Here is a 27,998-nt window from a genome sequence, read left to right as displayed (position 1 = left end):
GGTCAGGTCAACCTGAGTCTGGGCACTTCTTGACATTCCTCCTTTCCCAGCTGGTCCCTGGACTGGGCAGCTCCCATGTGGGGTTGGGAGGTGATGATGGGAGCTGGGATTGGGCACCTGCAGGAGGGGATGTGGTTTGCTGGGCGTTGCAGGGATCTGGCTTTGCTCTGACCACGGTAGATTTCGGCTGGAGATTGCAGAGAAACCATCTGATGGGGAAGAAAGGGGCCGAGCGCATCACAGGCTTCCTGGGGCTGCAGCCCCCGGCGCAGTTCCTTATTCCGCTCGCACTCGGGACTCAGGTTCGGTGGAGCTCAGCACTGGGGCGTTGGTGGCAGCGCTGAGGGGTCCCCACTGCCCCATCATGGCGTCTGCTCTCACTGTCCTCCTCCTCGGTGAGTATCAGAGACAGCCAAGGCCGTGTGTCCATAAGAGGGAATCTGAGACCAGGGCATGTGTTCATAGGGAGAGGGGGTGGATCTGAGACCAGGGCATGTGCCCATATTGGGGGATCTGAGACCAGGGTGTAGGATCCAGTTGCTCTGGGATCTGGTCCCTAATGATCCGATTCCTTTCCAGGCTGCTGGCTGGCCGGGCGGAGCGGGGTGTTCGGAGGTGAGTATCTGTGGGGAATGGGGCAGCTGAGGGAATTTCTGCATTAAGCGCGAGGGATGTGGGTCAGAGGTAGGGTGACAAGATGTCCTGATTTTATAGGGACAGACCTGATTTTTGGGTCTTTTTCTTATATAGGCTCCTATTATCCCCCACCCCCATCCCAATTTTTCACACTTGCTGTCTGGTCATCCTAGTCGCAGCTGAGGGGCGAAGATCCCCCAAGGGATGATTCTGTCAGACTCCTGCTCCCTCCCACACCCAGAGGTGGGGACTGAGACCTCGCCCCACTCATTACAGGGATGGGCACCACACAGGGTGAATTCACCTGCACTCAAAGCTCTGCCCCCAGGAAATACAGAGAGAAGGCACCAGTCATCCCGCGGTGCCCCCACAGCAGGATTGAATCAGATGGATGCGGTTTGTGTCACCCCCCACTCACTGCCTGTTTGTTTGTGCATCCAGAGGGGTCCTACCCCAAACCCTCCATCTCCGTCAGCCCCGGTGGGGTGATCCCCGTGGGGGGAAACGTCACCATCCGGTGTCGTCATCAGCGCCTGGGCATGAGGTTCCTCCTCTACAAGGCTGGAGATGGGAACTATCTGACTTACACAGACCCTGCTGGCTCTGAGGCTGAATTTCCCATCACCAGCGCCAGACGGGAACACGGTGGCAGCTACACCTGTCGCTATAGCAACAGAACAATAGGAGCTGCCTCCTCGGAGCCCAGTGACCCTGTGCAGATCATTGTAGCAGGTGAGGGGCCCAGCCCGGCACCTCGGCTCCCAGCCCCACACCCAGCTAGATCCACGGGGGCTCACACCAATGGGCCACTCAGAGCCCTGAGCCCAGCAGAGGGGACGCCCGGCCGGGCAGCGGGGACAGAGTCACTGGGGGGGTCCCAGCCAGGGGGGAGCAGCCTCCTACCCTGCACATGGTCTGACGCTGCCCTGGTCACCGCGGTGTCGGGCGCCTGCCAGTCGAGCATTAAGCGACGTGACCCCATCTGTCATGGGTGGCTTCTCTCTCGTCCGCTCCCTAGGGGAGGTTGTGCCCACCGCGGAGGGTCTGGTCTGGGGCAGTTTGGGGGGTCAATGGCCGCGCTGCTCCGGATAGATAACGGAGCAGGCCGGCCGGGGGAGGGCACTGGCCTTGGAGCCGGAGGTGGGGAGGTTTGGGGGGCCCTTGGCTGCTGGGGGAGCTCATTCTGCAGCCTGGGCCCGGCCCCAGAGGAAGTTCTGTCCCCTGCCCAGACAAACGTGACCCTGATGGTGGCTGGGCCGGAGGCAGGGAGCCGTCACCCCGGGGCCACCCCAGAGCTGGGAGCTGTTGTCGGGTGTCTGCCCTGGAGCTGGGGCTGGTGTGCGGCACCTGGGCTAGCTCTGATGGAGCTGAAAGTAGCAATGGAGCCGTGGCCGGGCAGGACTATCCGCTCACGTGTGCACCCGGTGCCCTGGACGGCTTGTCCTCGAGCAGCCACGGAGCCGGCACTTGCAGCACCCTACAGCCAGAGCCGGGAATACGCTGGCCTCAGTCCTCGGGCACCTCGGAGATCAGGGCAGAGACCTCAGACTAGACTCTGTCTGTGGGAAGCCAATGCAGGGAGGGGTGGCCGGGCGTGGTGCCCTCACGGCAGCCTGTGCTGGGGAGGAGCCGCGCTGCAGCGTCTGGGCCAGGTGAAGTCTGCGAAGGGCTGATGGCTTCCTGCCCAGCTCTATCACAGCGTGGTCCAGCCAATGGGTGCCGACTGCGTGACCTGAGGGCAGGTCACTGCTGCCAGGATGGGACAGTGTCTCCTAGCCCAGCGCAGCTGGGGGAAAGCGCTGCTCATGGACGCTGCTACGTGAGAGCTCAGCGGCCGCGGGGAATCCAGGAGCTCCCCAGACTGCAGCCTAAACCCACCGATTGTGGGCAAGCGCCGTCAGCCACCGGAGACTGCGCTACACCTGCCGACCCCTCCCGGTGCTGCCCTCCGCCCCCAGCATCGCCCCTGCCTTGCTCGGGGTCAGCTCAGCTGCTGCTCTCCGGCCGTGCGCTGCCCCAGAGAACAGCTCAGTCACTCTGTGTCCAGGGCAGGCCGGACGCAGTGAACGAGGCTGGGGCCACACACGGCATATGAGGATCCCAAGAACTAGGGAGCCGCGGCTCGGTGTCTGTGGGGCTGGGAGCCCAGCTCGCAGGGCCGGGATTCTGGGTGGGGGGAGCTCTGGGATCTGGGAGAGAATCTCTGCCTGGGGGACCCCTGGATCTGCCCGTGGCTGTGGCTGGCTGTGGAGGCCGGGGCTGGGTGGGTGCCCGGGACTGACTCTCACAGCCTATCTCCTGTGCGCAGATCCCAGCTTACCCAGACCCTCCATCTCGCTGAGCCTCACTTCGGTCACCGCCCCAGGGGCAGACGCCACCATCCAGTGTCAGGGGCAGCGCCGGGACGTGAGGTTCTTCCTGCACAAGGCTGGAGACCTGAACCCGCAGCGACAGATGGACCCTGCTGGGGACGGGGTCGAGTTCCGCATCCCCACCGTGGGCCGGCAGCATGGAGGGAACTACAGCTGCAGCTACCGGCCCCAATCAGAGCCCTTCGTCTCCTCAGAGCCCAGCGACCCTGTGCAGCTGGTGATAGCAGGCGAGGAGTCCGGTTCAGCAGCCCAGCTCCCAGCCCCACACCCAGACGGACCCTCAGGAGGTCTCTGCACCAATGGGATGCTCAGAGCCAGGCTCTGCCCTGAGACCTGGGCTCAGCAGAGGGGACACCCGGCCGGGGAGTGGGGACGGAGTCACTGGGGGGTTCCTAGCTAGGGGGGAGCAGCAGCTGCTGGAGATTAGGGGCTGAGGGAGGGGGGATCCCTGCCCCTAAGTTTCCTCTAAGCTGCCGTGGCCAGGCAGAGGCACCTCTCCACCGGCCCCGGGGCTGCTGCAGCGAGAGAGGGCTGGGGGGAGTCCTCTCTCCCCGCCGCAGTCCTGGGGCAGCCTGTATCCCAAACCCCTCAACCCCAGCCTCACTCCAGAGCCCCCACCCATAGCTGGAGCCCTCACCCCCCTGCACCCCAACCTTCTGCCCCAGCTCTGAGGCCCCTCCCACACCCCGAACCCCTCGGCCCCACCCCCTCCACACATCACCTCTCTGTGCAGGTAACAAAATTAATTCCACACATGGATGTAACAAATGAGAGGGGAACACGGCCCTGCCACCAGGGGGAGCTGCAGAGCAGGGGCCTTTCCCAGGGGGATGCTCCCCCAGAGGACTGGGGTCCAAGGGCTGCCAAGCTGGTACTGGCGCCCAGGTACGAAAATCCCCCTCCCCCCAGAATGACAGTGATGATTGATGCTGAGTCATGGGGGATGGGAATGGCTGAGTTGCTGTTTCAACCCCTTCCCCACCCTGACGGACGCTGGTTCTATTCCTGCAGGGGGAACCGAGCCGACCCAGTCTGGAGCGGCGCCGGCTCCCGGCAACACGGGGCCAGGTACTAGGGCTGGAGGGAATCTACTGAGTCACAGATTATGGGGCAGCTTCACCCAGTGGTTGCCCGGGGGGACAGAGTGTTACCAGATGTGCCCGTTACTTTAGGGTGGGCTCATTTATTATTCTCTTCTGGGGAGGGGGGAGGTTCTGTAATTCTATCAATGTGCTGCTTGTGTCACTTGTATGTTCATATGGAGCTCTACTTCGCCCTTCTGCAAGTTCCCTCCCAATGGAGCTGTCCTGCAGGACCTCGGTTCCCCAGGGCTGGCTTCTTCCAGCCCCAGAATCTCTCTCTCTCTCTCTCTCTCTCTCTCTCTCTCTCTCTCACACACACACACACACACACACACACACACACACACACACACACACACACACACACACACACACACACACACACACACACACAGAGCAACTCTGAGCGGATCGCGTCAATCAGCTCTCTCAAACTGCTTATATATGTCCCTGGACTCAGTGGGCGGGGTCAAGCAGCACTTTTAAGCTGTCCCCTTTATATGCCACAGCTTCAGCACATCCCTATCCCCACTTTCACGTCACAATTGTACTGGTAGTAACCCACATGATGAGCAAACCCCACAGGATTTTTGGGTGCTACAGGGATCTTTAGCTTAGGTAAAAGAAGCGTTGTCGGAGAGTAAATGGGGAAGCTAAAAACACAAAAGAGTAAAGTTCAGAGAGAGAGAGAGAGAAGCAACCAACTTAACCACACAAGTTATTTATTGAATAATAGTGATAACCACACATGGAGCCTAAACTAACATAACAGTTACAGTATTAAAGGTTACAGAGAGTCCTGTGGCACCTTTAAGACTAACAGAAGCATTGGGAGCATAAGCTTTCATGGGTAAGAACCTCACTTCTTCAGATGCAAGTCAAAGGTTAATACTTGGATTAGAAAAGAAAACAGAAAGAGAGAGAGGGAGGGATCTCACCCACTCCCTGAGGCTTGAACTAGTCGGGGTTCCCAGGTGATGGTGGTAGTTCAGGGTCCTGAGGGCAGGAGATAGGCAGAGCCCCCAGCACAATCAATCAGGAGATGAAATCCCAGTGGAACTGATGCAGAGTTTGGGTCCAGGCATCAGAACACTGACTTGGGCATAGGTTGGGGGTTTTGTAGAGAAACCACAATGGTTGAAGGGAGACACTAGATTTGTTTATAGGTAAACTGATAACACAGGGTTTCCTTTAGGCTAGACAATAGGAGTTGATCACTCTTGGCTATGGGGGGTGTTTTCTTCCAGGGAGCTCACAATGCAGTTCGGCTGCTTCAGTATTTGGATATCAATCAAGGATTCGTTACTAGAATTGGTCTGATTTGCTGAGCTGGGAGTGGGCAGGTGTGGGCTTATTAACATCTGGAGCAGAGATCCCCCATGATGCAATGCGTCCCTGGTCCCAGAGTTCAGTGTGGTTCTCTGGTCTCCAGTCTGTATGCTAATGGAGATGTCTCCCTGTCCCATCTTTCATGCAGATGAGGCTAGGGGAGTGGCCTCTGTTCTCCATTCTATCGGCTAAGGGAGAAGTCTTAATCTTGTCACCCTTGTCAGGAGGGGTCTAGGTGTGTCTCCCATCCGCCCTTCACTGCTCTCTGCAAGTCTTTTCTCTGATCCGTTTGGGTTCAAGCAGAGACTGGGGTGTGTGTGTGTGTGTGTGTGTGTGTGGGGGGGTGTTTTATGAGTCAGGCTAGATACTGTGCCCTGGTTCCCCAAGAACACAGAGCTGACTGTTCTCAGGAGCAGTGAGGCCTGACTCACAGGGGAGAGTGCCCCCTATGGAACCCCCTGCAATCCAGCACCCCCAGCAGCTAAATCCCCCAAATCTTGCTTGCTCTGACCCCACTTGATTCCCCAGGACCCCCCAACATCCTCCCCACAGAATTTCCTGCTGCCTCTGCTCCTTGGGCGCTGCATGGGGTGGGAGGGGCCGGGGGGGGAACAGACCAGCCGCTCCCGGCACTCACCGCTGCTGCTGTTTCCCAGGTGGATCGGAACCTCCGGATCTGACCAGCCTCATCATCGCCGGGGTGAGCGCGGCAGCCGCCGGCTTCCTCCTCCTCCTCCTCGTGGCCTTCGTCTGCTTCAGAAAAACCCAAGCCAGTGAGTGTCCCACCTAGTGAGGGAAGGGTTAAACCTGCCGCTCAGCAGGGTGGGATGGGGTCACGGCTTGGATGAGAGACTGTGCTGGGAAAGCCAAGGAGTGGGGGGGCTCAACAGAGGGCGCTGTTGCATGTGTAATCCCTGTACATACATCTGTCCCACCCCAGAGGTGGCTGCATCTCAGCACTGAGCGAGGTGTCCCTGGGTGCCAGAATCAGATTTGTTATAATGAGTCACTAACGAGAGAGGATTGGGGACAGGAAAAGCCCCCCTCCTGAGTTAATCTGCCCCTCCCCCCGGTGCATGCTATGGTGTTGAGCTGCTCCCTGCTGGTCTGGCCCACACCAGCAGGGATCCATGTTCAGCACCAGCAACACAGGGGACATCCCCTGGCACCTGCATCCCTACTGCCCTGTGAGTGCCGGGCGCTGGTACTGGGGGATCCCAATCGGCTCATGGGGGATTCTGGTTTGTGTCCCTCTGCAGGAAGACGATCCGCAAAAAGATTGAGCAGGTAGGAACCCGGCTCCTCCCCCCTCCCAATCGACCTGCCTGGGTCACAGGGCTCCTGGGTTCTGTCCCAGCTCGGGGAGGGGAGTTCGGTCTAGTGGTTAGAGCAGGGGGGGCTGGGAGTCAGGACTCCTGGCATCTCTCCCTGGTCTGGGAGGGAAGTGGGGTCTAGTGGTTGTGGCGGGGGGGGGGTTAGGGAACAGGGTTCAGTATGAGGCAGAGTTGGGGGCTCTCTGGTTGGGGGGCTCTCTGGGTGTGTTGGGAAATCTTCCTGTGGGTGGGGGGATATGACATTTACAACGGGATTTTCTCTCTTTTATTTCCAGCCCTTTGTGGGTGTCAAAGGTCCCAGATCAGGGAGACCCCGACTGTGAGTAACACACCCAAGGGGTACCAGAGTGGGGCACATACCTTGAGAAGGGGAGGGGCTTGTGGGGGCTTCCCCCACATGGGGCAGGGCCTGATTTACAGCTGCTGCTGGGCGGGACTAAGGAGAGGGTCCCCGAGGTAGCCAGTGTCAGCTGAGCTTCTTGCCTCCCTTCCCACCAACTCCCTGAGGTCACCCTCCCCTCCCCCCCTAGTTCAGGGTCTCCCTCTGTGTGCCCCCCATTCTCTCCGCCAGGCCTGGGGCTTTGGGGGTCTTCCCTTCACTTCTCCATTGGACCTTCCCAGCCAGTGACCTCTGGGGAATCCCCATCCACTCCTGGCTCCCAGCCTCCTGCTCTAATCACTAGACCCCACTCCCCTCCCAGAGCCGGGGATTGAACACAGATGTTCTGACGCCCAGCCCCCCACCCGCCCTGCCATAACCCCCTAGACTCTGCCGCTGTCTCTGTGCCTCAGTTTTCCTCTCTGTAACATGTGGCTAATGACCCTGGCCCATGCTGTGGGGCGGGCGAGGGGTGGCTGTGCTGGGCTCTGACCCCCCTGGCTGGACAGAGGGGTCGGAGCTGGGTTTGGGGGTTCTGCTCTGGGTCACTGGGGGTGCAGCTCAGCGGGTGTCTCTGTTCCACAGATGTCTCCATCCATGAACGGAAAGATCCGCAGACCCTGGTAAGTGTCCCCTGTTCCCCCATGGGGCCTGACCCCAATCTTGACCTGGATGGGCCCCGGCAGCCCCCTCACAGCCCCCCCCTTTCCTGGCACACTCAGTGGTTTGGGGTGGGTGGGCTATTGGGAGGGGTGTAGGCTTATGGGATCGCCAGCTGGGATTTCAGGGTGCGTGTGTGTCCCCGTTCCCCCTGCTGGAGGTGATGGGCCCTGCTCTGTGTGTGGGGCAGGTACACACACACACACACACACACATACACACACAGAGCAGTGACTTTCTCCCCTCCCAGCCCAAGGAGCCGGAACCCGGCGCCGATGGACTCACCTACGTCGAGCTGGACCGCCAGGTGCTGCATGCCAAGTGGGGGGTCCCAGCCCCTGCTCATGAGCCCCCCCAGGCCAGTGCATACGCCGCGATCAACGTGAGCCAGGGCCCCCGCAGTGAGAGACCCCCACAGCCACAGGACACCGGTGCCCAGGGGGCGACCGACTCACCCCCAGCCCCAGAGAACTCTGCTTCTCGGGAAGATTTAGGGAGGACGCTGCCGCCCGCACTGTAGCCCCGTCCCATCGAACTGCTGTCCCCCTGCCCTGCCCAGACCCACGTGTGGGGGGCTGGGAGGGCTCAGCACGGGGAGGGGGAGGGGACGCATAGAGGCAGCTTTTATGTTATTTTGCATCCTGTTAATCTCCAGATTTGTAATAAACACAGAACCACAAACTAGCTCCCCAGGCACCCCACAGCCCCTCTGTCCCTGCACCAGAAGTGTGTGTCACACCTGGAGGAGATGGGATCGCTTGGGGAGGAGCTGGGGAGGGCCCTCCTGCTCTAACCACTAGACCCCAGTCCCCTCCCAGAGCCGGGGTATATTACAGGCTCACTGCCGGGGAATCAGGTTTACGTTGAGTTTCACTGGCAGTAGCAGAATCAGCAAGCGAGCGCCGGCTCTGGTCACACTTCCCCTTTTCATGCATTTTTTGGCTGCTTCTTTTGCAACTTAGGATCTAAATTTAATCCTCCCCCGTCCGATTACGGGGGCTGGAAACCACAACCCTCCCCCCTCTGTCCCGTCTCTGTCTCACACCACTGCGCTAAGAACAGCATCTGCAGTGACGCTACCTGCGAAGGAGGTTGGCCAGGCCCCTCCACCCTGTTCCCTATCAGCTCTGTGTTCTCAGGGAACCAGGGTGCAGTACCCAGCCTGTCTGACTCACGAAAGACCTTCGCCCCTCCCCAGCCTCTGCTTGCACCAAAACCAATCAGAAGAAAGACTTACAAAAAGCAATGGAAAGTCCGTGGGAGACCCACCGAAACCCCTGGGACAAGGGAGACAGGATAAGGAAACTCCCCTGTCCTCATCTGCATGGGAGATGGGACAAGGAGGCATCTCCATCAGCTACAGACTGGAGACCAGAGATTCCAAGGCAAGAACCGCAGGGAACTCTGGGGTCAGGGAAGCAGGGAAGCACGGCATGATGGGGGATCTCTGCTCCAGATGTTAATGAGCCCACCCCCAGCTCAGCAGTTATCAGACCAATTCTAGTAACGAATCCTCCATTGGTATCCGAAATACTGAAGCTCCCTAACTGCACTGTGAGCTCCCTCCAAGGAGCACCGTCCATGGCCAGGAATGATCAGCTCCTGTTGTGTAGCCTGAACAAAACAACTTTGATCTTTTCCCTTGAGCCATCAATTTACTCACAAACACACCTAGTGTCTCCCCTGAACCATTGTTCTTGCCCTACAAAAACCCCTTCCCACGCTCAAGTCAGTGCTCTGATGCCTGGATCCAAACTCTGCATCAGTTCCATTGGGACGACATCTTCTCCTGACTGATCGTGCTGGGGGCTCTGCCTGTCTCCAGCGCTCCGGATCCTCAGCTACTACCACCACCTGGGACCCCCGATCGATTCAAGCTTCACGGAGTGGTGAGAACTCAGCTCTCTCTCTCTCTCTCTCTAGGTGTAGCCTTCTGACCCTGACTTGTGTGATCAGTTATAATTTTCTAAACCTTTTATAATCAAATTTAGGTTTGATTTAACATTATAACAGTTTTGTTTGTTTGGCTCCCCTACGGTTATTACCTGGCAATAAAAAACTTTCATGGTTAAGCTGGTTGCTTCTCTCTCTCCCCGTCTTGGGTGTTTTTTGGCTTCCCCACTCGCCCTGCAGCAGCACTCCTCTTAACTAAGCTAAAGATCCCGGCAGCGTCCAAAGATCCTGTGGGGTTTGCGCATCACGTGGGTTACTGCCAGAACAACTGTCACGTGGAAATGGGGATAGGGACGTGCTGAACCTGGGACATATGAGGGTTGTAGCTTGAAAGTGCTACTCGACCCAGTCTGCTCAGGCGTGCTCTGTTCCAGTGCGGTGCCCGTGGCATCTGAGGGTGACCGCCTGAAAATGCTGCTCGACCGAACCTGCTGAGTCCAGGGGCATAGAAGGGGTCACCTTGGGAGTGCTGAGTAACCCGGTCCTCTAGATGCACCCTGTTGGTGTGTGTGTGTCTCTGTGTGTGTTCATCTGATTCTGGGGCTGGAAGAACCCAGCCCAGGGGAACCGAGATCCTGCTCCATTGGGAGGAAACTTGCAGCAGGGAGAAGTAGAGCTCTGTGTGAGAACACAAGTGACACAAGCAGCACACTGATAGAATTACAGAACCCCCTCCAGAAAAGTAACCCTAATAAATGAGTGAACCCCAAAGTAAGGGGCAAATCTGGTAACAACCGTCATGCTCCAGGGCGGGGAATCTCTGCCTCACTCCATGGGAGAGGGTCTCTCCGTGGGGTGCCCTCCTCTGCTCTGAGCTGCAGCTCCAGGGAAGTTGGACGGGCCCATTGAAAAGGTCAGGGCAGCCTGGGTATCTCTTGATGCCTCCTGAGATTGCCCCATTCCCAGCTGGTTCCTGGACTGGGGAGCTCCCATATGGCGCTGGGGGATGATGGGGGCGGGGAGTCCAACCACCTGCAGGACGGGATGTGGTTTGCTGGGTGTCACAGGGAGCTGGTTTTGCTCTGACCGTGGTAGATTTGGGCTGGAGATTGCAGAGAAACCAGCTGATGGGAAGAAAGGGGCTGAGCGCATCACGGGCTTCCTGGGGCTGCAGCCCCTGGCGCAGTTCCGCATTCAGCTCACTCTCAGGCCTCAGACTGGGTGAAGCTGGGCACTGGGGTGTTGGTGGCAGCGCTGAGGGCCCCCCCCACTGCCCCGTCATGGCGTCTGCTCTCACCATCCTCTTCCTTGGTGAGTATCAGAGACAGCCAGGGTGTGTGCCCATGGAGGGGGGGGGGGATCTGAGACCAGAGCGTGTGCTCGTGAGGGGGGAGGGAGGGCATGGTGGATCTGAGACCAGGGTATAGGATCGAGTTGCTTTGGGATCTGGTCCCTAACAACACATCTCCTTTCCAGGCTGCTGGCTGGCCGGGTGGAGCGGGGTGTTGGGACGTGAGTATCTGTGGGGCAGGGGGAAATTTAGTGTTAAAGATGGGGGCTGAAGGGGAAGGGGGAGAGGAAAAGAGGAGCTGAGCCATGAACCTTCACCCCAAAACTCAGTTCAACCTCCTTGTATTGACGTTGGGGGGCTGAGATCAGAACCTAGCCCTGCCCCCAGTGCAGTCAGGGGTGACTCCGGATCGACCCCCGGGGGGCTGAGATCAGAACCCGTTCCACAGGTTTCCTGTGTAGATGCAGTGAGGTGCCTGCAGGGTCTATTTATAGTCAGGGTTCAGCTTTATGGCAGGGGCTGTTTCTCACTGCACGTTTGTGCAGCACCCAGCACCTCTGATCCCAACCCCCACCCCCTGCTCTAATCACTAGGCCCCACTCTCCTCCCAGAGCCAGGGAGAGAACCCAGGAGTCCTGGCATCCAGCATCCCCTGCTGTAACCTACTAGACCCCACTCCCCTAGTCCTGGCTCCAAGCCCCCTTCATTCTAACCCACAAGACCCCACTCTCCTCCCGGAGCTGGGGATATTATCCTAGATCTCAGTCCTTTGCTGTAGCCACTAGCCGGCCAATCCCCTAAGGTCCTGAGCCAGGCTGACACTGCCAGGTGGCCGTGTGGCGTAGTGGGGAGAGTGCCCTGGGGGGGAGCTGTGATCGTCCAGTGTTGGAGTCGGCACCACAACGTGAGTGAGTTTCAGTACAAAGATGGAAACTGGAATGTGCTGCCGGGGACATGGCTGAGTTTCCCACTCGCAGTCTGAGCCGAGGTCTGTGTCTGTGACTGTGCCGGGGCCTGTGTCTCACCGCCTGTCTCCTCCTGCCTGCAGAGCCCAGCTACCCCAAACCCTCCATCTCCCTGCACCCCAGTGCGCAGGTCGCCCCGGGGGGAGCCGTGACCATCCGGTGTGAGTGTCGGTGTGCGGGAGCGAGGGTCCTTCTGAGTAAAGCTGGAGACCCGGACGCACGGCGTTCGATGGATCCACCAAGGGACGTGGCTGCGTTTCCCATCCGCAATGTGAGCCGAGGAGATGCAGGGAACTACAGCTGCCAATATAGGACCAAGTGGGATCCACCCGTCTGGTCGGAGCCCAGCGACCCCGTGGAGCTGGTGATATCAGGTGAGGGGCTCAGATCAGCGGCCCCATTCACAGCATTCCAGGGCTGGCTGTGTGATGCCCACCTGGGCTGGGGGCTGTCGGGTTACAGAGCAGTGGGAGTTGCACGAAGTGGCAGCTCACAGCTGTGGGGAGAACCCCAAGGATTCCCAGGCAGCGGAAGTGGGGGGAGCTTGAGCCTGGGGCGATATTTTCTGTGGTGGGGGAAGAGAGAAAACAGCAGGTGACAGGAGACAGCAGCTCCTCCCCCGCCCCCAGCGCTCCTGGTGGAAATGGCTGGTAGAGTTTGGAGGGAGGGTGTCCAGCACCGGGAGAGAGACACCAGCAGCCATTGAGGTAACAACCGGCACCAGCAATGCAGGGACTCAGCGAGTGGGGAGCCAGTAGAAAGGGACCTGGTGGCCAAGCTGTGTCATCGAAGGGGCCAGGCACAGAGCTGGCAGGGAGAAAGTCCCGTTGAGAAGGGACAGAGATGGCAGGAACAGGAGAAGGCAGACAGAGGAAAGACAGAGGCATGAGGGGGAAAGTTAAAGGAAGAACCAGGCAGTGAAACACGAAGGAAAAAGAGTCTCTAAGTTACCTAAGAAATTGTTAGAAAACCACAAGAGAAGTAAGAAAACCGCAGGAGAACTAAAGCACAAATGAAATGTGACAGAAACCAGCTGTGAGCAAAGAGAAACGGGCTGGAGAAATGAGGAGGAAGTGAGCTGTAGCGAAAGTAAAACTAATAGTACGGACAAAACGTCCGCCCAGAACCTTCAGGTGCAGCGACAGGAAGGGAGAAGTTGTCCGAGAGCAAAGGGACTCTAGAAAAAGCAGCGGAGGGACAGTTGTTCGATTGAGAAGCCGACCCATCGCCTGGAGAAATAGCTGCAGGTATCTGAGCTGGAACTCAGAGCAGCAAACAGAGACGGCGCAAGGGGATGGCTCAAGACACAACAAACCAGCCTAAGAACAGAGAAGCCGCGAAGGGACCGTAGAGCGGTGGGTTCTGGCCTAGTGCCTTGGACGTTCTAACGCCAGATCCTGGTGCTCCAGGAATGTAAATTGTTGCCCAGGAAGTGGGTTGAATTCAGCCAATGGCAGTTACTGTCCAGGCGAGCTCAGCAATAGTTCCCAGTGTGACCCTACCCAGCAGTTCCTGCTACACCAGCCAACTCTGATTCACTTGTGATCATTCCCCACTCAACTGATTTCTCCTTCCCCAGCTGATGGAGATAAAATGCAATTGGCCTCAGCCTCTCCTTGCCCTGCCCCAGCCGCCCCTCCATGGACTCCTTGCAGATAGATCCGCGCCCTTGCCCTGCTGAGGGTGGGGGACCCCATGTCTCTTGTGTCACTAGCCCAGCTCTCTCGGTCTTGGATTCAGGGGAAAAGCATCCAGGAGACTCTCCCTGCAGTCCCCTGTATTGGCCTCATCACAGGGAACAGGCTGTGGGGATGGGACGCAGTGACCATGCTGGGGTCTGTGTCTCACAGCCGGTCTCCTCCTGCGTGCAGAGCCCGGCTACCCCAAACCCAACATCTCCCTGCACCCCAGTGCGGGGGTCGCCCCGGGGGGAGCCGTGACCATCTGGTGTGAGTGTCGGTGTCGTGGAGTGAGGGTCCTTCTGAGTAAAGCTGGAGACCCAGACGCACGGCGCTCGATGGACCCCGTGGGGGATGTGGCTGAGTTTCCCATCCGCAGTGTGAGCCGGAGAGATGCAGGGAACTACAGCTGCCAATACAGCACCAAGTGGGACCCACCCATCTGGTCAGAGCCCAGCGACCCTGTGGAGCTGGTGATATCAGGTGAAGGGGCCTCGCTTGGTGTCCCCGCTCCCAGCCCTACACCCAGCTGAACCCTCAGGGAGGCTCCGCACTGAGGGGACGCTCAGAGCCAGGCTCCGCCCTGAGCTGTGGGCCCAGCAGAGGGGACACGCAGATGGGGAGCGAGGACGGAGTCACTGGGGGGTTCCCCAGCCAGGGGGCAGCAGCAGCCGCTGGAGTTTCAGGGCCGATGGCTGGGTGCTCGGTTCCCTCCTTCCCCCGTCCCAGCCGATGCTCGTTTTCATCCCACAGAGGGAACTGACCCAGCTGGGACCCAGCAGCCGGATCCTCCCTTGACGGAGTCAGAGGGAGAAGGTGAGTGGGAGAAATGGAACAATTCATCTCCCCGGGAACAGGGCTCCCCGCTCAGACGCCCACGGGGCCATTGGGGCCGTTAGGAAGGGGATGATCCCTGCAGACAGAACTGATGGGTTCAATTCTTCTATATAGAGGGTGATGGATAGATCCATGGGATGGACCGCCAAAGGTCAGTGGGGATGGATGGCCATGGGTCGGTGGGAATATGGGTCCGTTGGAGAGATGGGAGCTCGTCTGGTTCCAGATAGAAAGATGGATGAAGGCCTTGTCTACATGAAAACTGGACCCGAAATGACGAATCCCGTGTGGTTCCCAACCCCCACTGGGGATCTCAGAGCAAGTCTGGGCTGTCAGTATTATCCCCCCCTGGTTTGATACATCCCCATTTGGCAGACAAGCTCCCCTATAGACACAGCGATGTTCCTCCTCCAAAATAGGGACAGCCGTGCCCAGACCTGCTCCGCAGTAACTCCAGGTCTGAATGGCACCTGGCTGGGGCAGAGAGTGCCTGTGTGTCGTGCGTCCATCCGTACAGCTCCGAGCACACGGGGGAGCTGGCCCACTACAGGGGCTCCTGGTAATTAATACTAGTCAGTAATGATTTTGGTTCCAGCTTCCATGGAGCCAGGCAGGGGCTGTATCTGCGCTCAGGGTCTCGCTGGGCCAATCCTCCCCGTTCTGGGATCCCGGGGGGCTGACCCGGGCTGAATCCCTGGGTCCCGTCCTCTCTCCAGGGACGCCGGCTCAGCCCAGGGAAGAGCTGCCATTGTCGGTTGTGGGTGGGGGTGTGTCCCCCTGTATAACTAACCACACACACCAGGGCTCCAGCTTTCTCACCTCTGCACCCCGCCCCTGACAGACGCTGGTTCTATTCCTGCAGGAGGAACCGACTCCTCTCAGTCGGGAACGACGCTGGCTCCCACCCGCCCGGGCAGCGCGGGACCAGGTACCGGGGCTGGGGGCAGGAAATCGCCATCAACCCCCCCTGAAACAGGTTTGCTCTATCCAAGGAGCCGCCCCCGGGGGGAGCCACGAAGGGTTGGTTGGGTGGGATGGGGGAAGATCCCTACAGCGAATGCCCCATCTGAAACCCCCCTGGGCCTCAATTCATATGCCAGGGCGGGCGATCACTGGACAGATGCCAGATTGGCTTGGTGGGGGCAGGGCCCAGGAGAGCTTCCCTCCAATGCACAGCCCCACCCCAGGGGCCCCACAAACTATGTGGGGCACAGCTTGTTGCATATTTCCCTGGGAGAACAGGGCCAGGGATGGAGAGCCGGGGATAATGATCCTGTGTATCCTGTCTGTCTGCCTGAGTCTGCAGACAGCCTGGGGGGAATGGCTCAGAAGCAGGGCTCCCCCTTCACAGAGGTGCTTCCCAGCAGGGTGTCAACCCTGGAACCTCCCAACCAAGATAGACACCGTGTTAACTCTGTACCCTAATAATTCCATGTGACGCTGTTAACTCTGGATCCTAATGACGGCCATTGCTACACCTCCCGGGGCCTGACAACAGTTCTCTCTGTCCCAGGATCTCACCACCTCAGGGATGTCTCACCTTTGACCACCACCTTCCACTCCCACTGTGGGTCCAAGGGGCTTGAGCCCAGGGGAGTACACGCAGACATAGACGCTGGGGCTGGGAGTGGGAGCCAGTCTGCCACCTCGCCCATCTGGCTAATGACCTCTATGGCCTTGGGACCCAGAAAGGGGGCTAGACGCTGGAGACGTTCCGCAGGGTCAGCCTGGTTCCAATTGCAAGCCTTCCCAAAGGCCGCGAGACAGGCATCTATATCTTCCCCCTCCTTAACCTGGGGCAGCAATTTAGTGTCGAGGTTCCCTGTGGAATTGGCACCCCAGGGTCCATCCCCACTCACCCCTGGACGGGTCCCTCTGCCTCTCAGCTCCGCCATCGCCAGCTCATCTCCTGCTGTTCTGCCTCCTGCCTTCCCTGTCTGTCCTGGTCCTCTGCCTCCTTCAATCTCCACTCCAATTCCATCCGGCTCAGATCCACCGGGGAACCCAGTGGAGACCTGCTGCTGGTCAGGGACATGGGTTTCGGGGATGCCCGGTTGCTCCCCGCCTCTCTCTCAGCCCCAGCTGGGTCAGGAACCAGCTCCTTACAGGGATCATCCTCTTCCAACTGAACAAAAAGCTGTGCCTTGGTGAGCTTTCCAATGCGCAGCCTTCTTAAGGAGGTGGTTATAGGCCATCTCCACGCTCACAGACTCACAGGCCTGTGCTCTCTCAGCTCCCCATGGTCCCTGGGGGGGAACCCCCTTCAGTGTGACAGCCCTTCTTGGGGGCCAACTCCCTCTCGGGGGGTTTAAGCCCCTTGACCTCCTGGTACTGCACCTCTCTGAGCCTTAGCACATCTGTCTCTTGCCATGGGCCCCCTCAGGGAGTCCCTTCACTCTGGACCCCCGGGGCCTCCACTCCCAGAGGGAATAATGCCATCCTGATCTCTAGCCCGGAGCGACTCTCAGCCAGCATAAAACAGGAGGGTTTATTGAGTGTCTGAACACAGCACAGGAAACTCTCTTACCCTCAGGCCTGGCCTCGCTCAGCCCAGCACATCCCAGTCTCCCTGCATCCAGGTGGGCTCTGCCTGCTCCCCCTCTCCAGCCCAGAGCCCCCTTGCTTCCCAGCTGGGCATCTGAGATCACCGGCCCCAAGCCCCGCCTCTGTCCATTGTCTTCTCTCCAGGTGACCAGGGTGCCCTGGGCCTCCTCTCATATCCTCTGGCCCCCTCTGACTGGAACCGGCTGGTCAGGTCACCAGGGTTCTCTCTCCTCAGCCCTTTGTCCTCCCACTGGCCAGAACTGACTGACTGCCAAGCTGGACTGGGCCTCTTCGTCTCCAGATCACCAGTTCTTCGGGTTCCCGTCTCCAGGCCATTGTCCGGGGGTCCCGGCTGCCAGGCAAGGTCACACCTGGTCCTCTGCAGCAACAAACCCTCTCCTACCACCTCATTACACATGCAGCGCACAGGGAAACTGAGGCACGCACACCCGATTCATATAAAACACTACAAAAATCCCCAAGTTCGTCACAGTTCCTCTGGCTGGGTTTTCTCCGTCTCTGTAGGGTGAGGACGGGGTGCAGTGATGGTGCCGGGGTCTGTCTCATGGCCTGTCTCCTTCTCACTGCAGAGCTCAGCTTCCCCAAACCCTCCATCTTCCTGAGCCCTAGCAGGAGGGTCATCCTCGGGGGAGCCGTGACCGTCCGGTGTTGGGGTCGGCACCAGAACATGAGGTTCCTTTTGTACAAAGTTGGAAACCTGAACGTGCTGCAGGACGCGGAGCCTGCTGGGGACATGGCTGAGTTTCCCATCCGCAACGTGAGCCGGAGAGACGCAGGAAGTTACAGCTGCCAATATAGCACCAAATCAGACCCGCCCGTCTGGTCAGAGCTCAGCGACCCCGTGGAGCTCGTGGTAGCAGGTGAGGGGCCCAGCTCGGCGTTCCCGTTCCCAACCCCACACACAGATGGACATTCAGGGGATCTCGGCGCTCAGAGCCAGGCTCTGCCCTGAGCCCTGGGCCCAGCAGAGGGGTCGCCTTGCTGGGGAGTGGGAACAGACTCACTGGGGAGTTCCCCAGCTGGGATAAGGAGCAGCTGCTGGAGATTGGGGCTGAGGGAGGGGGGATTCCTCGAAAACAGCCACAAAACAGCTGCAGTGGGGAGGACCCCCAGGATTCCTGGGCAGCTGAAGTAGGGTGAGAAACAGGGCCGTCCTTACCCATATGCAAACTATGCAGCTGTGTAGGCCACCAGGATATTTGGGGCAGCAAATTGCCCCAAATTTCCTGGTGCCTTAAGCAGCTGTGTGCTGCTCCAGTGTCCAGTCCAATCCGCCAGCCGGCTGAGCCGGCCAGGAAAGCTGCCCCCGCTCCCACCCCACACCCACTCCACCCCTTCCCCATAGCCCCCGCCCTGCTCTGCCTCCTCTTCCCACCCCCGCTCCGCCCCCGCTCCACTCCTTCCCCTGAGCTGAATCCCAGGGGACTGCAGCAGGGGTCGGGCGCACCCAGCACTCACCGGGTGGCGGGAAGTAGAGCAACCCAGACCCAGCCCGCTCCACTCCGCCAGTGAGTGCTGGGGGGCAGTTTCCCCTACCCCCCAAGCCCCAAGGCTGGAAGCCAGGGGAGCAGAGTGGAGCGGGCTCTGGCCGGGTCACTCCATTTCCCGCCGCCCCATGAGTGCAGGGTTGGGTCCGGGTCACTCCACTTCCTGCCTCCCCGTGAGTGTGGGGTTGGACAGAGCCTGCAATCACTAAGCGGGAGGAAGTGGAGCGACCCGGCCCCAATGTACTCCGCCAGCTCGTGCTGGGGGGCGGGATCCCCCCTGAGCCCCAAGCCTGCTCCTGCCCCCCACAGACCTTGAGCACAGCCCCCACCCCTGCAGAGGCTTGGGGCCAGCCCCTGCCCCCATGGGGGGCTGTGTAGGGCACCACAATGTCTAGGGATGGCCCTGGTGAGAAAGAAAACAGATGGGGCAGCAGGCAGCAGCTCCCCACACCCCGGAGCGCTCCTGGTAGAAAGGGCCGGTAGAGTTTGGAGGGAGGCTGTCCAGGCCCTGGAGAGAGACACCAGCAGCCAGCGAGATAGCAACCGGAACCAGAAATGAAGGGACCCAGCGAGTGTGGAGCCAGTGGAAAGGGACCCTGGTGGCTGAGCTGTGTCATCAAAATGGCGCCAGGCACAGAGCTGGCTGGGAGAACGTCCCGTTCAGAAGGGACAAAGATGGCAGGGAGGACTAGCTGTCTTGATTTGAGCTGGAACTCAGAACTAGGGTGACCAGATAGCAAAGGTGAAAAGTCAGGACAGGGAGTGGAGGGTTTTAGGTGCGTATATAAGACGAACCCTGAATATCGGCACTGTCCCTATAAAATCGGGACTCTGCTCACCCTACTCAGAACAGCCAACAAAGACGGTGCAAGAGGATGGCTCCAGATCCAACCAACCATCCTAAGAACTCGGCCTCCAAGCTCGGACCATACAGAGGCTGCAATCAGAGAAACTGCAAAGGGACCGTAGAGCGGTGGGGTTCTGGCCTAGTGCCTTGGACGTTCTAACGCCAGATCCTGGTGCTCCAGGAATGTAAATTGTTGCCCAGGAAGTGGGTTGAATTCAGCCAATGGTAGTTACTGTCCAGGCGAGCTCAGCAATAGTTCCCAGTGTGACCCTACCCAGCAGTTCCTGCTACACCAGCCAACTCTGATTCACTTGTGATCATTCCCCACTGAACTGATTTCTCCTTCCCCAGCTGATGGAGATAAAACACAATTGGCCTCTAGGTCCCCTCGGCCTCTCCTTGCCCTGCCCCAGCCACCCCTCCATGGGCTCCTTGCAGATGGATCTGAGCCATTACCGTACTGAGGGGTGGGGGGGCCCTCTGCCTCTTGTGTCACTAGCCCAGCTCTCTTGGTCTTGGATTTTGGAGAAAAGCCTCCAGGAGACTCTCCCTGCAGGCCCCTGTATTGTCCTCGTCACTGGGGCCAGGCTGTGGGGATGGGGTGCAGTGACCGAGCTGGGGTCTGTGTCTCATGGCCTGTCCCCTCCTGCCTGCAGAGCCCAAACCCAACATCTCCCTGCACCCCAGCAGGCGGGTTGCCCTGGGGAGAGCTGTGACCATCCGGTGTGAGTGTCGGTGTCGGGAAGCGAGGTTCCTTCTGAGTAAAGCTGGAGACCCGGACACACGGCACTTGATGGACCCCGCGGGGGACGTGGCTGAGTTTCCCATCCGCAGTGTGAGCCGGAGAAACGCAGGGAGCTATAGCTGCCAATATAGCATCAAATCTAATCCGCCCATCTGGTCGGAGCCCAGTGACCTCGTGGAGCTGGTGGTAGCAGGTGAGGGGCCTGGCTCCACGTCCCTGCTCCCAGCCCCACACCCAGCCGGACCCTCAGGGGGTCTTGCCCTCAGGGACACTCAGAGCCAGGCTCTGCCTTGGGCCCAGCAAAGGGGACGCCTGGCCTGGGAGTGGGGACGGAGTCACTGGTAGGTTCTTCAGCCAGGGGACAGCAGCAGCTGCTGGAGGTTTGGGGCTCAGGGAGGAGGGATCCCTGCCCCCAGGGGCATAGGCGCCGACTCCATGGGTGCTCCGGGACTGGAGCATGCATGGGGAAAAATTAGTGGGTGCTCTGCACCCAGCGGCAGCCAAGCTTCTCTCCCACCCACCTCCTCCTCCGCCTCCTCCCCTGAGCGTGCCGCATCCCCGCTCCTCTGCCTACCTCCCAGCGCTTGCCACCGCCAAACAGCTGTTTGGTGGCGTAGCAAGCTCCAGGAGGGATGGGGGAGCAGCGGGAATGTGACGCACTCAGGGGAGGAGGCGGAGAAGAGGCAGGGCTGGGACGGGGATTTAGGGAAGGAGTTGGAATAGGAGTAGGGAGGGGATGGAGTTGGGTCAGAGACTTTGGGGAAGGGGTTGGAATGGGGCGGGGTAGAGGCAGAGTCGGGGTGGCGCCGGGGGCTGAGCGGGGTCGAGCACCCACCGGCACAAGCAGAAGTCGGTGCCTATTCCCAGGGGGAGCTGCAGAGCAGTGGGCCTTTCCCAGGGGGATGCTCTCCCAGCTGAGCCTGCTCTGGGGACACACAGAGGAGTGGGGGGCCCAGGGGCTGCCCAGCCAGCATCAGCCCCAGCCCTGAATTCGCTCCCCACCAGCCCAGACAATTAAAGCCATAAGAAATGCCAGATCGTGGGCTGTTCAGTGTCACCGTTTCAGCCTCTTCCCACCCGGGCCTGGGTGCTCGGTTCCGTCCCCCCGCATCTCAGCCGATGCTCGTTTTAATCCCACAGATGGAACCGACCCAGATGGGACCCAGCAGCCGGATCCCCCCATGATGGAGCCGGAGGGAGAAGGTGAGCGGGAGAAATGAAACAATTCATCCCCCAGGGAACAGGGCACCCCACTCAGATGCCCATGGGGCCATTCGGGCCGTTTGGAGGGGGACGGTCTCTGCAGACAGAACTGAGTGGTTCAATTCTTCTAGATAGAGGGTTATAGATAGATCCATGGGGATGGACAGCACGGGTCAGTGGGGACTAGGGTTTGTGACGGGTTGGATCACCGAAACCCCCTTGGGGCTGCCAACTGATGTGTTGAGACTACTTCTGCCCCTGCTTTCCTGCCCTGGCAGCTTGGGACTTCAGTGCCCTGCCTGGTTTGAGCCGGACATGCTAGCCTGCTGCAAACCCAGACCCAGACTTGAACCTAACAGCTGTAGGCTTAAACTGAAAGCAGCTCACAGAAGTGTTCCTATCTTTAACATTCAGATGCCCAACTCCCAATGGGGTCTAAACCCCAAATAAATCCATTTTACCCTGTATAAAGCTTATGCAGGGTAAACTCATAAATTGTTCGCCCTCTATAACACTGATAGAGAGATATGCACAGCTGTTTGCCCCCCCCCCCCAGGTATTAATACATACTCTGGGTTAATTAATAAGTAAAAGTGATTTTTTTTAATACAGAAAGTAGGATTTAAGTGGTTCCAAGCAGTAACGGACAGAACAAAGTGAATTACCAAACAAACAAACAAAAAATAGAACACTCAGGAGCGCCGCCAGCTTTTTTGCCGCCCTAGGCGGCGGAAGGTCCCGCCCCTGAAATGCCACCCCCCACAGAGGCGGTGGAAGGTCCTGCCCCCAAAATACCACCGACGACCGTGGCGGCCGAAGATCCAGCCACTGCGGTAACCACCCCCAAAATGTTAGCGCCCTAGGCAACCACCTAGGTCGCCTAATGGGTTGCGCCGGCCCTGAGAACACGCAAGTCTATGCCTGATACAGTAAGAAAACTGAATACGGATAAAATCTCACCCTCAGAGTAGTTCCAGTAAGCTTCCTTTTACAGTATCAGAGGGGTAGCCGTGTTAGTCTGAATCTGTAAAAAGCAACAGAGGGTCCTGTGGCACCTTTGAGACTAACAGAAGTATTGGGAGCATAAGCTTTCGTGGGTAAGAACCTCACTTCTTCAGATGCAAGTGAAGAAGTGAGGTTCTTACCCACGAAAGCTTATGCTCCCAATACTTCTGTTAGTCTCAAAGGTGCCACAGGACCCTCTGTTGCTTCCTTTTACAGACTAGTCTCCTTCTAGTCTGGGTCCAGCAATCACTCACACCCCTGTAGTTACTGTTCTTTGTCCTAGTTTCTTTCAGGTATCCTTTGGGGGTGGAGAGGCTCCTTCTTTAGCGAGCTGAAGACAAAATGGAGGGGTCTCCCAGGGGGTTAAATAGATTTTCTCTTGTGGGTGGACACCCCTCCCTCCCCGTGTGTAGAATCCCAGCTCCAAGATGGAGTTTTGGAGTCACATGGACAAGTCACATGTCCATACATGACTCAGAACTTACAGGTAGCAGCCATGGTTCACATGCTACCTTGAATGTCCTCAGGTAGACTTCTTATGTGGATAGGAGCCTTCCAAGATCCATTGTCCGTTAAGTGTTTCTTGATTGGGCACTTAACTTGCAAATTCCTTTCTAAAGAAGTTGCCCAAATGCCTTACTAAGGCTATTTAAAATCAAACCAGTACACAGCCAATATTCATAACTTCGAATACAACGACACATGCATACAAATAGGATGAATAGATTCAGTAGATCCTAACCTTTATAGAGATATGTTACATGGCATATGTAGCATAAAACATATTCCAGTTATGTCATATATACATTCATAAACATATTTCCATAAAGCCTTATGGGGTGCAATGTCACAGGGTTGCCTGGTTGAAAAGGGACCCTGGTGGCTCCAGTTGGCACTGCCAACCAGGTTATTAAAAGTCAGGTTGGCAGCACAGCAGGTGCCTGGGGCTAAAACAGGCTCCCTGCCTACCCTAGCTCCACACGGCTCCCGGAAGCGGCCGCTGGGTCCCTGCGGCTCCTAGGCGCTGGGGTGGCCAGCGAGGCTCCGCACGCTGCCCCCACCCCAGTGCCAGCTCTGCAGATCCCATGGGCCGGGATCCACAACCAATGGGAGCTGCGGGGAGCAGAGCCTATGGGCGCGAAGGCAGCGTGCATCCCACAGAGCTGCCACAGGGACCTGGTGGCTGCTTTCTTAAGCACTGCTGGGACCCCGAACCCCTTCATAGAATCATAGAAGATTAAGGTTGGAAGAGACCTCAGGAGGTTCTAGTCCAACCCCCTGCTCAAAGCAGGACCAACCCCAACTAAATCATCCCAGCCAGGGCTTTGTCAAGCCGGGCCTTAAAAACCTCTAAGGATGGAGATTCCACCACCTCCCTAGGGAGCCCGTTCCAGTGCTTCACCACCCTCTTAGTGACATAGTTTTTCCTAATATCCAACCTAGACCTCCCCCCTGCAACTTGAAACCATTGCTCCTTGTTTTGTCATCTGCCCCCACTGAGAACAGCCGAGCTCCATCCTCTTTGGAACCCCCTTCAGGTAGTTGAAAGCAGCTATCAAATCCCCCCTCACTCTTCTCTTCTGGAGACTAAACAATCCCAGTTCCCTCAGCCTCTCCTCGTAAGTCATGTGCCCCAGACCCTTGATCATTTTCGTTGCCCTCCGATGGACTCTCTCCAAATTGTCCACATCCCTTCTATAGTGGAGGGACCAAAATTGGATGCACCCCAACACCCTGCCCCACCCCAGAACCACCTCCTGCACCCCAAACCCCTCATCCCTGGCCCAACCCCAGACTCTGCACCTCCTCCTGCACTCCATACCCCTCAGCTCCAGCACAGAGCCCCCTCCTGCACCCCAAACCCCTCATCCCTCACCTCACCCCAGAGCCTGCACCCCCCAGCCCAGAGCCCATAACCCCTCCCCCACCCCAACCCCAACCCCAACCCCCTCTACCAGCACAGTGAAAGTGCAGAAGGAGGGGGGGATGGAGTGAGCGGGGGCGGGGCCTCAGAGAAGGGGCGGGGCAGGGGTATTTGGTTTTGTGTGATTAGGAAGTAGGCAGCCCTAGTGGGGATGGACAGCCATGGGTCCGTGGGGATGTGGGTCCATGGGGACATAGGACGCTGGACACGTGGGAGCACGTCTGGTGAGAGATAGAAAGATGGACTAAGACCTTGTCTACATGAAAACTGGTCCAGAAATGATAAATCCCTACTCCACAGCCAATAAAATCCCTCTCCTGCTCCCCACACCCTCACCCCAGGACTGACAGTGATGACAGATGCTGAGTTGGGGGCGGGCGGTGATCACTGAGTCACTGTTTCATCCCCTCCCCCTGCCCTGACAGATGCTGGTTCTATTCCTGCAGGGGGAACTGACCCGACCCAGCCTGGAGCAGCACCGGCTCCCACCCATCTGGGCAGCGCGAGGCCAGGTACCGGGGCTGGGGGGGAATGACCATCAAAGCAGCCCTGGAAACAGGCTCGTGGTGCCCAGGGGCTGAGGCTGGGACGGGGCAGTGAATCTGGGTGGGTGGGGCCAGACAACACAGGGAGGGGCTCATTGACATGGGGGGGATGGAGAGACAGCCCCCCCTGCCAGGCCCCCAGCTACCCAAAGCCTCCTGCCCTGCAGCTTGCTGCCAGGAAGCTGTGGGGGATCCCAGGGGCGGGTCAGGGTCTGGGGTGCTGGGCCCTGCTGGGCACAGGGGGGCTGGGGCTCTAACCCCCTTCCCTACACCCCATGACATCCCCCTGGCAATTGGGGTGACCATTTATCCAGAATTCCCTTGCCCTCCCCCCACTGGGTTCTCATGGGATCCCCGACCCCCAACCCCAAGAGATGTTCTGCTGCATCTGGCTGGGCCCTGGGCACCGCTGGGACGTGGGGGGCAGTGGGTGATGTCCCAGCCTCCCCCGCGCGCTCTGCTTGGCTGTGTTTGGCAGGAGCCGAGATACCCCGGGGATGGTCTCACTGCACAGCAGACAGGCCGGGGCAGAGGCACCTGTGGGGGTGGACAGGAGGGCACCACAGGGGGGCCGGGTGGCTCAGGGGGCAGTTCAACTGCCCAGGTGCCCCATTCACCGGGGAAACTGAGGCTCAGCCCCCCAGAGTTGCAGGACGCAGCCTCCCCTGAGGGGTCCGGCCCCAGGGAGGCACCAGAGCCACGGTGCCTGGGAGACCCCAGAGGGGGACTGGGCCAGACCTGCTGGATGTGGGGGTTGGGGGCTCCGCTCCCGGGGCAGTGCCAGCTGCTGATTTTCCTGTCTGAGCCCCGGCATGACTCTCCCCTTCCCCCTGCAGCAGCCCCCCCGGGGCGCCCGGATTTCACCCACGCCAACATCGCCCGCCTGGTGTTGGGCGCCGGGGGCCTGCTCGTCCTGGGGCTGATCCTGGCTGAGGCCTATTACAGCCGCCCGAGGGAGGTGCCCTAGGTGAGGTGATGCCCCCCCCTTCTGTGCCCCTGTTCCCTCCAGGGGCTGGGCCAAGGGCGACATGGTCCCTTCTAACCCACCATCTCTCTGTGCCCCCAGGATACAGGCTGGGGGGCTTGAAGAATGGGGGAAGGGCCAGGGGGCTTGAAGGGATACAGGCTGGGGGGAGGCAGAATGGGGGATGGGCCTGAGGATGGTGAGGGGACAGGGCCTGGGGGGCGGGGGCAAAGATGGGAGGGCCTGGGAGGTGATGGGACACGGGCTGGGGGGGCAGAATGGAGGAGGTGTTGGGGAGGCAAGGTCATGCCGCCTACAGCCCTGTGTCACTAGGGACACCCCGTATTTACACAGGAAGTTGCCTGTCCCATGGCACGTCAGGCCAGGACTCCTGTTCTCCCGGATCTCAGCGCTGGCTGGGGCCAGGCCAGTGTCTGCACAGCCCGGCAGGTCGTGGGGGAGAACGGGCCGTTTGTTTTGTCACCAGCTCCAGCTGAGGGCACGTTGGTGCCCGTGAAGGAAACCCCGGCACGGGAGCTGCGCACGGACGGTGCCTGCCTGCAGGAGTCCTGCCAACCTGCAAACAGAAGGGCCTCAGTGCTTAGCAGTTACATGAGGAGTCCTGGCTCCCAGCCCCCTCCTCTAACCACTAGACCCCACTCCCCTGCCAGAGCCCGGAACAGAATCAAACCTTCCTGGTCCCCAGCTTTGCACTGCTGCTAGGCGATGGCGTATAAACAAAGCCGGTGTCAACTCCCTCTCTCTAGGGGCCTGGCCACATAATCATTGACAGTGTCTCCTCCAGCTCGGGGGGCAGGGTCTCTGCAGGGGCATTGGAAGGTCCCTGGGTCTCTCCCAGCTGACGACCCTGTGACACTACACCCCGTATTCTTCATAGAAATATTGTTATAATATGATTATAGCATAACTAAGATGGTGTTTTATGGAATATGGGTCTTGTGAGGTATCATTGGAAAGGTGAAGATTTACTGACTATGATTATCCTATTTGTATGCATGGATCATTTTGTGTCTAAAGTTAGGAATATTGACTATACATCTGTCCTGCAAAAGTGTTTGCACCTCAAGATGTTAATCTCCCACCTTCCTAAGAAGTTTCCCGGGATGCTACAAACAACCTCTGACTTTCTGAATTCATCCCCATCCCCATTAGCATCCCCATTAGGCGAGAGGATCATGTGATTAATTCACCTGCTACTGGACTCTATGATGGAATACCAGTATTTTTCCACTGAGGTGGGGGGGAACCACACTGGAAAACAAAGGGTTCCCACCATATGTTAAACCTATGTAAGGCTGGGAAGTGAGATAACCAGGTGTGATAAATGAAAGGGGTGGGGAGCTCCCTTTTATGGACACCCAGCCAGCCAGTAGCTATAAAATCCCTCTTAGTAGCTGTTCTCTACTTGCTCTACCTGTAAAGGGTTAAAAAGTCTCAGTGCTCTGCACTGGTAACAGGAAGTGAGTGGGCACCTGGCCAAAAGAGCCAATGGGAAGGCCAGAACTTTTTAAAATTGAAAAACGACTCCCCTTTTGTCTGTCTGTGGTTGTTCTCTGGGGAGAGGCAGACAGGGAGCAGTTATGCTGTAAGACCCTTGGGCCAGGTATGACAAATCATCAGAATCATACCTAGAAACTATTCATCTAAAACCCCAGATATGTAAGTAGATCAGGAAATGTCTAGGAAGACACGATTAGGCTTATCCCTTTTATTTCATTGTGGTGTGCGGATTCCTCTGGACTAACCCCACGTGCTTTTGTTTTGCTTGTAACCTTTAAGCTGGACCCCAAGAAAGCTAGTCTTGGTGCTTAATCCTTGTAGCTGCTTTTTTTAAAATCTAGCAGTAGCCTGAGTTCCCAGATGTATTGTCTTTCTTTTTTTTATTAATAAAATGTACCTTCTTTAAGAACAGAATTGGATTTTTGTGTCCTAAGAGATTTGTGCACATGTTGTTTAATTAGCTAGTGGCATGGATCATTAGCTGATTTTCTTTGTTTTTCTTTCTCCGCTCATCCCCGGAGGGTGGGTGAAAGGACTTGAGGGTGCCCCACAGGAAGGAATTCCCCAGTGTGCTTCCTGGGCTCTCAAAGGGATTCTGCACTTGGGTGGTGGCAGCGTCTACCCAGCCAAAGTCAGAGAGAAGCTGTAACCTTGGGAGTTTAATACAAGCCTGTAGTTGCCAGTATTAATTTTTAGAATTCTTGCAGGTCCCCACCTTCTGCACTCAAAGTGCCA

At 58.3% G+C, this 27,998-nt stretch overlaps 2 protein-coding genes across 2 annotated transcripts; both read left to right on the top strand.

Moving 5' to 3' along the window:
• The first annotated feature begins 364 nt into the window (after nt 1-364).
• LOC128826307 (leukocyte immunoglobulin-like receptor subfamily A member 2) lies at nt 365-6,209 on the top strand. Its single transcript, XM_054009555.1, has 5 exons — nt 365-395; nt 580-615; nt 1,078-1,368; nt 2,945-3,235; nt 6,076-6,209. Exons 1-5 carry the CDS (start codon nt 365-367, stop codon nt 6,207-6,209), a joined length of 783 nt encoding a protein of 260 aa, XP_053865530.1.
• Nucleotides 6,210-10,965: 4,756 nt separating this feature from the next.
• Nucleotides 10,966-26,553, top strand: LOC128826306 (immunoglobulin superfamily member 1-like). Its single transcript, XM_054009554.1, has 8 exons — nt 10,966-10,996; nt 12,025-12,315; nt 13,813-14,103; nt 17,592-17,882; nt 20,013-20,294; nt 21,242-21,304; nt 25,615-25,745; nt 26,097-26,553. Exons 1-7 carry the CDS (start codon nt 10,966-10,968, stop codon nt 25,743-25,745), a joined length of 1,380 nt encoding a protein of 459 aa, XP_053865529.1. The 3' UTR covers nt 26,097-26,553.
• The last annotated feature ends 1,445 nt before the right edge of the window (nt 26,554-27,998 follow it).

Source organism: Malaclemys terrapin, chromosome 20 (genome assembly GCF_027887155.1).
Source record: "Malaclemys terrapin pileata isolate rMalTer1 chromosome 20, rMalTer1.hap1, whole genome shotgun sequence".
Taxonomy (NCBI): domain Eukaryota; kingdom Metazoa; phylum Chordata; order Testudines; family Emydidae; genus Malaclemys; species Malaclemys terrapin.
Note: the sequence above shows the minus strand (reverse complement) of the source record. Positions and strands in the feature narration are given on the sequence as shown.

Coding starts and splice junctions, on each gene's coding strand:
- LOC128826307 (XM_054009555.1), top strand. CDS start 365: ATGGCGTCTGCTCTCACTGTCCTCCTCCTCG. Junction 396..579: donor TCTCACTGTCCTCCTCCTCG/GTGAGTATCAGA, acceptor ATTCCTTTCCAG/GCTGCTGGCTGGCCGGGCGG. Junction 1,369..2,944: donor TGTGCAGATCATTGTAGCAG/GTGAGGGGCCCA, acceptor TCCTGTGCGCAG/ATCCCAGCTTACCCAGACCC.
- LOC128826306 (XM_054009554.1), top strand. CDS start 10,966: ATGGCGTCTGCTCTCACCATCCTCTTCCTTG. Junction 14,104..17,591: donor TGTGGAGCTGGTGATATCAG/GTGAAGGGGCCT, acceptor TTCTCACTGCAG/AGCTCAGCTTCCCCAAACCC. Junction 17,883..20,012: donor CGTGGAGCTCGTGGTAGCAG/GTGAGGGGCCCA, acceptor TCCTGCCTGCAG/AGCCCAAACCCAACATCTCC.